At 52.3% G+C, this 12,698-nt stretch overlaps 1 protein-coding gene across 1 annotated transcript; it reads right to left on the reverse strand.

Annotated features, from left to right (window-relative positions):
* Positions 1 to 3,701: 3,701 nt before the first annotated feature.
* On the reverse strand, positions 3,702 to 11,974 carry Lin7c (lin-7 homolog C (C. elegans)). Its single transcript, XM_005401750.1, has 5 exons — positions 11,899 to 11,974; positions 8,738 to 8,856; positions 8,305 to 8,376; positions 7,443 to 7,652; positions 3,702 to 6,882 (listed from the first exon to the last, which is right to left on the reverse strand). The coding sequence occupies exons 1-5, from the start codon at positions 11,933 to 11,935 to the stop codon at positions 6,727 to 6,729; spliced, it is 594 nt and encodes a 197-aa protein (XP_005401807.1). The 5' UTR covers positions 11,936 to 11,974; the 3' UTR covers positions 3,702 to 6,726.
* Positions 11,975 to 12,698: the final 724 nt, after the last annotated feature.

The following is a 12,698-nucleotide window of genomic DNA, read 5'->3' on the forward strand; positions in this document are numbered from 1 at the left end:
GGGGGCGGCCAGGCAGTAGCTGTGTGTGCCCCACTCACTCGCACCAGCGTGGCAGAGCCGGGGAGCCCACGTCTCTGAGCCCCGCCGACACGGCCCGTGTGAGCAGGGACGGTGAGCCAGCTCGGCAGCCTGGCAGGAGGCCGAAAGCCCAGCCTCCAGTCCTCATCCTTCCTGCCCGCCGGCCCCGCCCCAGCCCGAGTTTGTGTCACTGAAGTGACTGGAGCCCTAGCGGCCGATCTCTCGGTTTTTCCTTCCCACTCTTCCCATGGTCGTTTCTGCAGTTAGTTCCTTTGCCATCCTGAAATAGTAATTTCATAGTGAGACAGGGTCTCACTATGTAGCTCAGGCTGGCTTTGAACTCACAGCGATCCTCCTGCATCAGCCTCCCGAGTCCTGGGATTACAGACACACTCCACCACACCTGGCGACTCCTTTTTCTTTTTTTTCAAAGTTCTGTGGGTTGGTTTTTGTTTTGTTTTGTTTTGCTATGGATATAGTCCACTTCTGTTGCTTTCACTTTCTGTAGCTTTATAGCCTACAAAGTTATACTGCTACAGTTTACTTGTTATTTGTGATTTCATGGTACAAAGTAAGTCAGTGAGCAGAAAATGGTACCTATTTCCATTTCGGTGCCCTAATACAATTCCTGGGGTGATAGCTGTTTCCTTGTTTGGCTTTTCTGGTGCTGAGGAAAGCTCCAAGGGTGCCTGCACTAAGTTACATCCCTGGCTGCTTCTGTACTTTTTAATTTTGAGAGAGGTTCTCACCAAATTGCCAGGGCTGGTCACACCTGTGATGCCAGGCCCAGCGGCAGAGACCTGTAATCCAATGATAGGGAAGGCTGAGGCAGGAGAAAACACCTGAGAGGTCAGTCTGGGCAACTTGGTGAGACCCTGTCTCAAAATGAAATAAAAGATGCTCAGATGCAGCTCAGTAGCAGAGCACTTGGCCTGGGCTCAGTCCCAGGGGCAACATTTTTTTTTTTTAAAGTGCGATTCACGAAAACTTACTCGGCTGTCCTGAGTGTGTGGAAGTGTGAAATGCCACCCGCCATGCCCAGCGGTTATCAGGGCCCAGCAGGTGGCCGGCCGGGGGCAGCCTCCTCGGCCGTCCCTGATCTTACAGCAGCGTCTGCAGGGCCAGCAGCCGCCCCAGGCCCCACGAGGCTCAGCGCCCACTCAGCACAGCCGGAGCTCGGCTCCGGGCAGCGGCCAGGCCTCCTCCCTCCCGCCTCCAAGCGGGCACTTCCGCCCACGGTGCGTCATGGCCAGCGGCTAAAGAGCCAGGGAGACGGCACCCGCAGCAGATGACACACGAAAACCCTGGAAACCCGCGCCCACGGGCGCCCCAGCCCTGCCTCAGTGCAGGCGGAGCGGATGCAAGGGCCGCCCGCGTCCTCACGGTGGTCGCGGCGACGCTGGCTTCAATGGCCCACCAGCCCCGCAGTGCCGACTTCTGACGGGTACGAAGCGTCACCGTGTGTGGCCGGGTGCGGGTGAGCGTCCGAACTTCAGCTGCGGTGTGGATCGGACGTTCTCGTGGCCGGTGCACTCCGACCGACGCGCCTGTGGAGGACGCCCGGGCGACTCTTCGGAGGAGCAGTTGTGTCCATTCTGGCCGGGCCTGACCCTGTTTCCGTGTACTGGTAAGTGCAGAGCGGGCCGGGGCTCTTCCTTATCCCTTCCACTGCCTGAAGCGAGGCATATCGGGGCAGCCCAGGTGCTGCTGTGTGGTCTCTGAGGACGGCAGGCGTGCTTCCCCGGACCCCCACCTGTTGTTCCCTTGTGTGAGCCGGGATGAGGCGGGATGTGTGAGCCATGCTCCACGCTGTCGGCTGGGATCGAGCCTCGAGATAGAGGCTATGACTTCCTGGGGCTTGAAAGATTACACGTCAGAGCTGAAACACCGCCCCAAAACATTAGATTCTATCAACTGTGTCATGCAGATCGCTCTTTCTGCAGATCCTTCTCTGCATTTGCAGAGGTGATTTCAGCCCTCCTACCTAGCCCAGCTCAGGGCACTCAGCTACTTCCCGCCATTCTCACAGTCACTCACCCTCACCACTCCCTGCTTCATGAATGAATAAAACCCGGGTTTGGCCCTGGGTGGAGGGCTTAGGTCCAGATGGCCATCACTGTGGGTGGACGTAGGACCCCTTGGCTCCCCATAACTACAAATATGCCTGAGTGTCTTTACTGTCCCCGTGGGTTGCACTGGACGCGGTAGTATGGAATTAACTCGCTAGGATTCCAGTAACTTTTCCATGGGATTACAAATTTAAACTTCCTGGGCCGCGAGGAGGAAGAGGACCGGGAAGGGCTCCCTGTGGTTCTGTTTCTTTGCGGAGAGTCTCAGCGTGTTGTGTGAGGTGGCCGTGGACTTGTGGGCTCCAGAGATTCTCCTGCTTCAGCCTCTGAGCGCCGGGCCCACGGCCAAGTGCGCCCACCCTGGCTGTTCTTCTTTACGGTTTAAAATCCAAGGAATGCAGCTGGCCGGCGGGTTCTGCGCGGACGGTGGACGTTGTCTGCCACTGAAGGAATCAGTGTGTCAGAAGCTGGCTCCCCACAGGCTGAGACCAGGATTCCACAGCAGTGCCTGCGACGGGGATGAGGACGGACGGGACAGTCAGGAACTGAGGCCGAACAAACGCTTGTTTTTGGAGAGGGAGTTTTGCTCTGTTGCCCTCAAACTGTGATCCTCCTGCCTCGGCCTCCCCGGTACTTGGGATTACAGGGCTGTGCTGACTGGGTGGCTGTAGCTGCACTTGGCAGCCTGGTCGCCTCTGCACTGTGTGAGGTCTGGCTTCGCTGCAGGGCGCAGACCCAGGCCTGCGTGGCGGCAGCCCTCGCTGTCCACCACGCACCACGGCCTTGCACCGGGGCCGCTAAGCCTGGAGGCGTCACCCGGGCCAGCACTGCCTGTCCCTGGGGCTGGGCCACCTGCTCTCACTAACTGCTTGACTGACAGACGTCTCTGCACGTGGTCTCAGCCTGCACCCTGCACACCTCCACCGCCCCTGGATCCCATGGGCTCCCTGATCCCCGCCGACGGAAGCGAATGTGAAGGCTGTTTCCAGGAACTAAGGTGCAGACCCTGCTGCCTCAGCGAGAGCACTGCAAGTCCCCCGTGCGGGCCCACGGCACCCGGCACCGGCCCCGAGGCTGCGGAGATGCTGGTAAGTTGGCCACCAGGCCCCAGCAGGGTTCAAGGGACAGCAGGGCCACACGTGGCCAGCCCAGTGTCTGCAGGGACAGCGGGTCTCGCTCTCCACGTAGTTGGTGGAAGTAAGGCCACAGACGCACGAAGCTCCATTTCGGCAGCCAGAGGCCTGATGTCTTTACCTGTCCTCAGAGGTCCGCTACTCAGCCCTCGGCACTCATGGGTGTAGCCATTTTTTTCCATCCAAAGAACAAGGATGTAACTCAGACAAACTTATTGTAAATAAGCCTCAGAATCAGAACGGGGTTGCTAAGTGTCACTGTGCCCTGACGGAGTTACCAACACCCGCTGTGCGTCCGACTTCAAACCATGAAGCAGAAGCACAGCACGCGCCAGTGCTCACAGAACCCGTCCAGACTCGCTCTCGGGCACGGTGAGTGCGCGGCTGGCTCCCCGTTACTTGAGTGTCACTGTGATCACCGTGAAGACACGCGACTCGTGAGGAAAAGAAAAGCTGACGGCTGGTCAAGGAAACGACAAACTTTAAGTTGAAAATTCATGAACACACATTTATTCAGGAAACACGACTGCCAGAGTCCCGGACATTTCCGTATCGTTCCACACCGTAAAGCAGTCAGACAGACGGCCAGCGCCTCCAGCGCGGCATGTGAGGTCCTTCCCGCTAAGTCGGAGCCGCAGCCTGTGAAACGCTACGATGTCTATTTGAATCGTCAACCAAGTACTCGAGCCAAACTAGACTTGAGCAAAAATCCCTAAAAAACCATACAAGGGCAGCAGTGACGTTTTCAAAAACGCACCTGGATCAAACCGTGAAGAACAAGGCCCGTGCCCTCAGATCGCAGTGATGGACGAAGCGGCCCCACGAAGACCGCAGGTTGCAGCTCGTCCGCAATGGCAAAGCATGCTTTTCAACTAGTAAGCTGTTTATGTGTCAATCGTAAAGGCAAAGGGGGCAGGTGAAACGTCAGTAATGCATACTTAAGCTACCGGCAGGTTTCAGTTGTTTTTAAAAAAAGGTACACTTATTATTTTCCAAATGAGGACCACCAGGTACCTTTTATTCCTCAAGAAATTTCTAACAAATACGACCCATCAAGTAGCTGCAGAATGATTCTCTTCTGATCCTCGCAAAACAGAGTCCAGTGCAGTGCGATCATCACACAGAAGGACCAGCAGTTAGTTCTCAGCCCTGGGTGTCTGTGAGGACCATCTTTTCAAAAGGCAGTAAGTCTAATTCAGCTGTTACATGGGAGGAGATGCAAGGATGGAAATGCTTCCCGCTCTGCAGGGCGGTGTAATGCAGAGCCAGGCTCAGAACCACCGCGCACCTCATTCTGAAATAGGAAGAAAATACCTGCGAAGCTGCGGGGGAGGGGCGGTTAGTGGATATGTGTAATTTACAAAGCAGACACTGTCTACTTACTCCGCGCCCGGCTTTATCTACGAACCGCCCATTTATGAGGTGAGAATGCCCTCGCCTGCTCTTGTACCCAGCTGCTGTTGCGCACCTTGCGCTGAACGGGTTTTCCCGCCAAGACTCCCAGTTCTGGGGCGCACTGCAGACGGCACTGCGACACCCGAACAGCTGCTGCTGCTCAGGCTCCACGGCACCACGCGCAACTACTGCACCGGGCGCCTTTCGGCGACACTTATTTTAGGAATTATAAACAGGTGCCAACCCACGGAGAACAGATTGTGGATTACTGCAGGAAAAAAATAACTGACTCAACATACTGAGTTTCCACACCAAAAAGACCGAACCTGGCTGCAAGTACTCAAACGGCTGAGACACTAAACCAGGAAGCTATCTCTTGCAGTGAAATGTTGCTACGTCTTTAAAAGCTACGGCAGCCGCAGCTGGACTAAAGTTAGACTTCTTGGGCTCGCTTCCCCCGGAGGCAAGAACACAAGCATAACAATAAATAGTTTTTATATGCACCGATACCTCTCTTTAATATATGCAGCTCTACAACAAATACCTCGAGAACTTTACAATTAAATTAAGCCCATAACTCTTCTATACTACTTTGGTCTCAACATCTGAAAAGCACATCAATTAATTTTGAAGATATACAGTTGAACAACACGACCCTATCAATGACAAGCACATTTCATAGCAGACTAAAGACATTCAGCCATGCAATCCAGTGTTCAATACCTAAATGATAAATAACAATGCTTTTATTCCAAAGAATCTCTGAGAACTGGAATAACCATTTAAGACTCAGTGCTCACAAACATGCAGAAAAAGGTACACATTTCTTTCTGAAGGAATGTTACAGAATGCCCATTTTTTCTTCTTTTCAACACAGAATGGGTAATTATGCCGAAGTCTTTGTTTTTCAATCCATCTTCGCTTCAGCATCGGTCATCTCACGGTGTTTCACAGTACAGGAACTCCCGCCAGCCGTGAGTGCAAATGAGCTTCCCCTCTCATTTCCGCTCGCCCGAGCAGCTGTTTTCAGTAGCACAGCGACATCCAGTGGACAGGGCACAGACGGCACCTTCTGCGAGCCCGCACCGGGCGAGTCGGTCCGCGCGCTCACGCCCTGGGCAGTCTGCAGAGGTTCGTGTCCCTCCTCTTCCCGCCTAAGTTCTCTCTGAGCTCACAGGGACCTGGAGCCCGAGCGGGAGAGGCTGGAGGCGGCCGTTTCTTCTTTGCCCCTGCCCTGCCCCAAACTGCCCGGCTCACGTCCAGGCAAGGAGGCATCACACACGAGAGAGGTCTAGAGAACATCGACCAGCATCAAAATACTTGCACGGGATGAAATCCGAAACCGTCTTGCATTTTTAATTTACAGTGTTGAATATAAATAGGGACATCATCAAGAATGCTGAGAATCACATCCTCTGGCCTCACTGCTCAATTATGAAAGAATACATATTTTAGCAATGATTGCTTCAGTGTTTAAAAACTTACTCTTACAAATCAGTATAAATGAACGTCTGTTACACGTTATGTTTAAATAAAAGTAAAAAACCTCCATGTGCTGAGCTTGCTTCCGTGGGTTGTACGGATCATGTGTGTATTCAAAGTACAAAATGCAACAGTGATGTTAGCGCCTACGGGGTAATGACCCGCTACTGGGGGGACTACCAGGTGTATTTCTTGGAAAACTGTAAAGAAATTTCATAGGTTAAAAAAAAATACTGAAAAGAAAAAAGAAAAAAAAGAATTGGAAAACTGTTACTTTTAATAAGTAGCCAAATGAGAACTCTTTTCTTAAAAAAAGATTAAGAATGTAAAAGTACATCTTAATATTAAAAAAGCATTTTTAAAAATCTATAACAACTTTATGACAAAAATCTGCATTTGAAAAAGGCCTGTAAAAACAGCAGGACGGAACTGTCCTCGTCACCTTTGACTTTTTCTTGTCACAAAAAAGCGTAAGCATCTCTGGACCCACACGGGAGGTGAAAACAGGCGTTTATAAAATGCAAGGGCTGCGCGGGAGTCTGCCTGCCGCTCACCACCGCTGGCCGGCGGCCACCGGGAGGGCTCGGGCACAGCTCCTGCTGTGGGGTAGAGGGAGCGGGCTGCGGCGACTAGGTCTGCTGCCTGCGCTTGGCCGAGCGCATCTTCTCGAAGCGCGACTCCATCTCCTCCAGGACCTTGGGCGTGTAGCGCACGACCAGCTTCACCTTGCCCTGGGCGGCCTTCAGCAGCTCCACGGCCTTCTCGTGGTGCTCGCCTTCCACGCTCTGCGAGAAATGCACAGGCGACAGCGCTGAGCTCGGGAGGAGCTCGAGATGCAGACGCGTGACCTCACGTCCACGCGGAGAAAGGACCCTGCGTTTGTTTCAACCAGTGTGAAAACCCACGCTGGAGCACGTCCTGTTTATCACAGTCCAGGACTTGGCTGGTAAGGTCCAAGTACGGGCATCAGTACACTCGGCCCACTGCTCCCTGCCCCGTGCTAGAGGCGCTTCAGGCCGCTGCCACTGCTCACACGTCAGTGAGGGTGCGACTGCATTCCATGGCTGGCTGCAGCTTACTCGGGTCACAGAAATCACCCTGAGCGCTACCACGTCAACTCTGAGAGGCACGGCCCAGCGTAAGCGCTTTGAAAAGACCGCCGGCTGGCAGGAGCTCAGGGTGCAGCACTCGAGTCTGCTGGCACCACAGGCCTTGGGCTCAGCTCCCAGCAGGAGGAGCCGTACACCCCCGAGGCCTCCCTGGCGTCCTTCCCTCCATGTTCCCTTCCTCTAACTCAAGCACACCCCCCCGCGGCCCCCACGCACCACTGCAGTGGAAGACTCACCACGCCGTTCACAGAAAGCAGCTGGTCTCCGCGCTTGAGGCCCCCGTGCCGGTCAGCGATCCCGCCGGGGATTATTCGGGAGATGTAGATGGGCGAGTTCTGCTCCTTGCCCCCCATGATGTTGAAGCCGAGCCCCTCCTCTGTCTTGGGCAGCTCCACAACGCGGGGGTGGGAGTGCCCCTCGCTGGCTGCAAACGCAGCCACGGTGGCCTGGGAGAAAGCTCACAGGGTTAATCACAGCCCCTGCCACTGGAGTTCTTCCATCTTCTTACAAATACTTTACTTGCTAATAACTTACGCTAGTATGACTCATTTATTACTACCACATTTTCTAAATAATAGGACACACACCGAGCTGAGCCTGAGTGTCCACTTCTCTAGGAGTGTGCAAGCAGGACACACACTGAGCTCGTGTCCACGTCGACCTCTGGAGGAGCGTGCAAACACGCCCGTCCAGCCCAGAGAGGCGGCTCCCGGCTCACACTGCACCCTCTGCAGAGGCGGCGGGACGGACAGTACCGGGAGCACTCTGGCCTCACCAGTCTTCACATCCAAGGCCAGTAGCCAATCTCGACGCCTCCTCACCAACCACAAAACCAGGGACACTCTAGACAGACAGTGTGGATGGTGTAGGTAGGACACTTATAATGCAGGATCTGGTGAAGACACTTTCAATTCCTTAGCTGCACTGCATGAGGAAATATACAAAGCCAATAAAAAAGTCCTATTCCCACAAATGTAGGAGACTGCGAAAGAAACCGTATGCCAGTTTTCAAAATACATTTATTATGCATCTAATAACTGCATATTTCAAGCCTCTTGTTTATGAAGAGTTCTCGCTACTGGAAACGAAAAGCTTTACCTTGGCGGTTGCATTGGCTCTGACTTCGGGACTGCTGCTGATATCCACTGTCTCGTAGACGTGCTCGTATACCTGCAAACCAAAGGGCCCACCACACTTCAGATTCTGGGACTAAGGAGTCTAGGTTCTCTGGAACGTTAGTGAGTGCGCTGAAATTTTAAGCAAAGTTATGCACCTTGGTAAAACTTTTTTCTTTTACCTCTTGCTATTAATCTTTGCTTTGCAAAAATTACTAATATTTAATAAAAATTTAATTAAAACACCAAACCTTTCTGCAACCTTTTCTATTAAAAGTTCCAAAACATGAGAGAAGCACAGTTTAACGTCTTTGTGAAGTTTGTTTCTTAGGACATTCTGAATCCCAGCGTGGGCATCTGACCCCAGGACCCTGACCAACCCGCCCTCCTGGGGACGGCATCGCGCCCCTCGTCACCTCTCGCACGGCGTTGCAGAACTCGCTCTGCAGCACTCTCTGCAGCGCCTGCAGCTTCTGCGGCGGTACCTCCCCGCTCCGCTGCAGTTTCTCCAGCAGCTCGATCGCTCTGCAGATATCTGGAGACCAACAAACGAGATGGACTGAGGGGGTCTGCTCCGAGGTGCCTCCTGGTGCTGAGGGGCCGCTGCAGCCTTCAGGGCTCACTCCCAAGGACAAACAGGATGCAGGGGACAGAGGGGAAAGATCAGTGCACGTGTGTGTGCGTGCGAGTGCGCGAGGAACGGGACAGCAGAATCGCAGCACACTGAATCTTACAGATGAGAAAAAATGCTGGTCGTACACAAGTACAGGCTTCAAAAAACAACTGGAGAGCCACATGCAAACTGACTCTCAGACACCTAATGTCACAGGAGAGGACGGGGGCTCAAGTGTGACACAAAGCAAGTTGTACTGCATCAGAAAAGCTAGCAGTATCTAAGCAACTATTAGTCAATAAACATTTACTTGATGAATGTAATAGGCACCACAGCCTGAGTGCTGCAAGAGACTGTGTTCGAGGGAGGTCACCATTAATTTCCCATTCATTTCCCGAAGGAAAATAGGAAAATGAAAGGAAAATGTGGTACGTGTGCAGGTAGGAATCATTCAACGACAGGGGCAGCCAGTGGCCAGGACACACTTAGTAAAAGTACAAATGAATGAAATCAGCTGGCCTGTTTTCAGCTTCGGATTGCTAACAGTGTTTTAATTCAGACCAGCTCAATCAAATACCTGTTTAGAAGTTAGAAAATGCAAACAATTAGCTGTGTCAGCCCTGGGTGAGCCGCTTCACCTCCTGTCTCTTCCTCTCACTGCTGAGTGGAAACAACTGCTTTCCCATCGAGAGCTGCTGGGTGAGTGAGGCAGGTAGGCACCACACGGAAAGGGGCCCGGCAAGCGGGCAGCGTTACGTCACACGGGCCACTGATCCTAAACCACGACACGGGGCCACGCACACTCACACCAATACGTCAAGCATGGTACACAAGTGTCACTGGAAGCGAGAGGGTGTGTTCTAGAAATTAAGCAGCACGGAAGACTCCGTCATGCTACCACACTATTCGTGAGTATCTCATAACTGCTTTGGTACCACAGGGTGCTTAGCACATCTACTATTCTATTCCTTAACTTCTGAATTGTTAATTGAACCTTATTTATTTATTGGAAGGTGTACAATCAGACCTTCCAGGTGTACATTGGAAGGTGTACCTACATGTTATAATAAACTCTCAAAGCAGCACGAAGTTTTTTCAATTTCAGGTAATAAAAGCTTACAGTGAATGTTAATCAAATGCAATGGAAACAGACCTTTCACATTCTGATCTCCCATAAGCAAAATGGCTGGCAGATGGGTCCACCATTTATCTTTAAGTCGCAATGTGAAAGCCATATAAAAATATTTGATCAGCAGAATCAGGGGGTTGGGGTGTGGCCCAGTGGCAAAGAACTTGCTTAGCATGCGTGAGGCCCTGGACTTGATCCTCAGCATCTCTAAATAAATAAATAAATAAATAAGGTTCAATTAACAAAAGATGAAAAAACTAAAATACTCTTTACCAAATCTAAACTGTACCCAATATATACTGAAACTGTGTTCCAATGAATAATATTTTGATGATTTAAGATCTTGTTGAATATGCACTTATTCTGTCCTATAGGATTGGTGGGCAATACCTGTGCTTTGTTAGTGAGCACTTTACTGTGTAGGATTGCTGGGAGTACTTGTTAAAGGAGTCTGTTAGGGTCCTGAGTAACAATCAGACCTGATGCCATTGGACCTTCCTATCCTGCTACATGGCAGTCACTAGTCACTCACCTGAGTATTTTTTAGAGAGAAAAAATTTCTCTTTCTAGAAAGAGTGCTGCAGTGGCAAAACAAAGCCATGGCTCTCAAAGCTAAGCGCCACAGGGTAGGATCCTATAGCTCAGGCTTCAAAGAAAAAACACCCACTCCTGTTCACACCCATCAACACCCAGTCTGAGAAGGAAGATGTCACAGTCTTAAGCCTAACTTAGCAAGTCTCCCCAGGCAGCTTCTCTTCTGCCATAAAATGATGCCTTCATCGGTGACCTGGTGGGCTGCAGAGAAACAATCTGTTATAAAAAACGTTTCCAAATGGTGAGCACCATTAGGAGCATGCTAACAATCCTAAATGCACATCTGTCTGTGGAAAGGTAGGAGGAGAGAGGCTATGTACAGTAATTTCAAAAATGCATTTCCTTAAGGATAGTAACATTCAGACTGTAACTGCACATGTTAATATGTGAAGATAAAACTTCAATTTCTGTGCTCACCTTTGTTTACCAACAGGGCTGAAAATGTTTACTTGGTACCTGTTGACTACCACCAAGGACTGCTAATGCTGGTGTCAAAAGTATGCTTTAATTGTTTAAAATTACGGTCCTGGGGAGAACAGAGTGGAACGCTGGACTGTCACAAGGAGCCTGGGAGGGGCAGCTCTAGGTATTTGCACAGGCTTCTTACTATCTATACACAAGTTTCGTTTTCCTGGACCATCTGGCTCCAGGAAGCAATCCACCAACCACAGTCTACAACAGTAGGATTTGTAAAGAGGTGTCAACGCATCCGCAGGTGTTCACAATCCGCCACTATCCCCGTTGGTTATGTAACCTCCCCTTCAGGATCAGGTCAGTGGGATCGTTTATAAAGCGCCCACTCCATTCCCTGGAGCGGCACCGAAGCTAGGAATCACCTCCAGCATTTCAAATGCAGGCGGGTGGCGGGGAAGCCCCGCAGCGATTGTGCTCGGAGGGCGCAGCAGGGCAGCTGCCGGGCCCCGGGGGTGCGCGGGCCCAGACGCTCCGCGAGATCGGGTACACGGCAGGGTGACCACGTCTGCTCTCTGGGCTCGCGTCCCCCCGGGAAGAGGCTGTCCCTGACATCACCCCTCAGGGCAGTCATCGCGCGCGATCGCAAGCGGGTTCGGCTCTCCGCGGAAGCCCCGCCGGCAAGCGCCCTGCCCGGGCCCCGACGGCCGGCTGCGGCGCAACGACAGGCTGGCTCGGGGCTCGGAGCCTGGCGGTCGCCTCTCCTCCGCTTTTCTCCTCGCCGGCGACCCGGCCCTTTCCCGCTTAGGTGCCGGCCCGGCCGCACTCACCCCTCTCCAGCCGGACAGGTTCTCCCAGGGCCGCCATCTTCCCCCTCCGCGACCGAGGTCCACCGGAAATGACGCCTGGGCGGCGGCGGGGAGGGACCTGGCAGAGACAGGAAGTGCGTGGGCCGAAGTGTCGCGAGAGTTCAGGCGGGTGCGCGAGACTCTGCTGATGTCAGGTTCCGGTTCCGGTTCCGGCTTCTATGGTTTTTAAAAGGATATTTTCCACCAATCCTAGTCACTGCCTAGGCCTGTGCGCCACAGCCTACGGGATGGAACCCTTTGCTTACTGCAGGAGAGTTAGATAGCTTGACCTTTGGCAGCTGTATGACCCTAGTCTCCTTACTAAACCTCCCTTGGCTTCAGTTTCCCTGTCTGTACCGCAAGAAGAGGTATCTCTGAGGTCCTTTAAATTATTATTACTTTGCAGGTAATGGGGATTGAACTCAGGCCCCTCACACTGAGCTACATCCTCAGGCCTTGTTTATTTTTTAAATTTTGAGACAGGGTCGCTCCAAGTTGTCCCAGCTGGGTTCAAACTTGTGATTCCCCTGCCTCGGCCTTGTGGAGTGCCGGATCCTGTAAATTTTTAAACTCTAGGGTCAGGTGAGAGTTAAGTGTGGGAATGACACTCGGCAAATACTATTTTTAGGTTTCTTCCCCACATCTGGAGTAGGTGTGGAAAGTACAAGGAGCGTGAAACATAGCTAGGTGGGGGAGAGAAGAAAGTGCTTTGGTGCATCACAAATCTTTGGTGCTCAAATTTGTAGTTTTCCTGCCTCAGCCCTGCAGAGTACTGGGATTAC

The sequence above is a fragment of the Chinchilla lanigera genome, unplaced genomic scaffold (genome assembly GCF_000276665.1).
Source record: "Chinchilla lanigera isolate Chin_1 unplaced genomic scaffold, ChiLan1.0 scaffold00075, whole genome shotgun sequence".
Classification (NCBI taxonomy): domain Eukaryota; kingdom Metazoa; phylum Chordata; class Mammalia; order Rodentia; family Chinchillidae; genus Chinchilla; species Chinchilla lanigera.

What these genes read in the sequence shown, in the direction of transcription:
- Lin7c (XM_005401750.1), bottom strand. Translation starts at nt 11,935, where the DNA reads ATGGCGGCCCTGGGAGAACCTGTCCGGCTGGAGAGGG. An exon ending in ACCTGTCCGGCTGGAGAGGG is followed by an intron (nt 8,857 to 11,898) that starts GTGAGTGCGGCC and finishes GTTGGTCTCCAG; the next exon opens with ATATCTGCAGAGCGATCGAG. An exon ending in TCTGCAACGCCGTGCGAGAG is followed by an intron (nt 8,377 to 8,737) that starts GTGACGAGGGGC and finishes TTTGGTTTGCAG; the next exon opens with GTATACGAGCACGTCTACGA.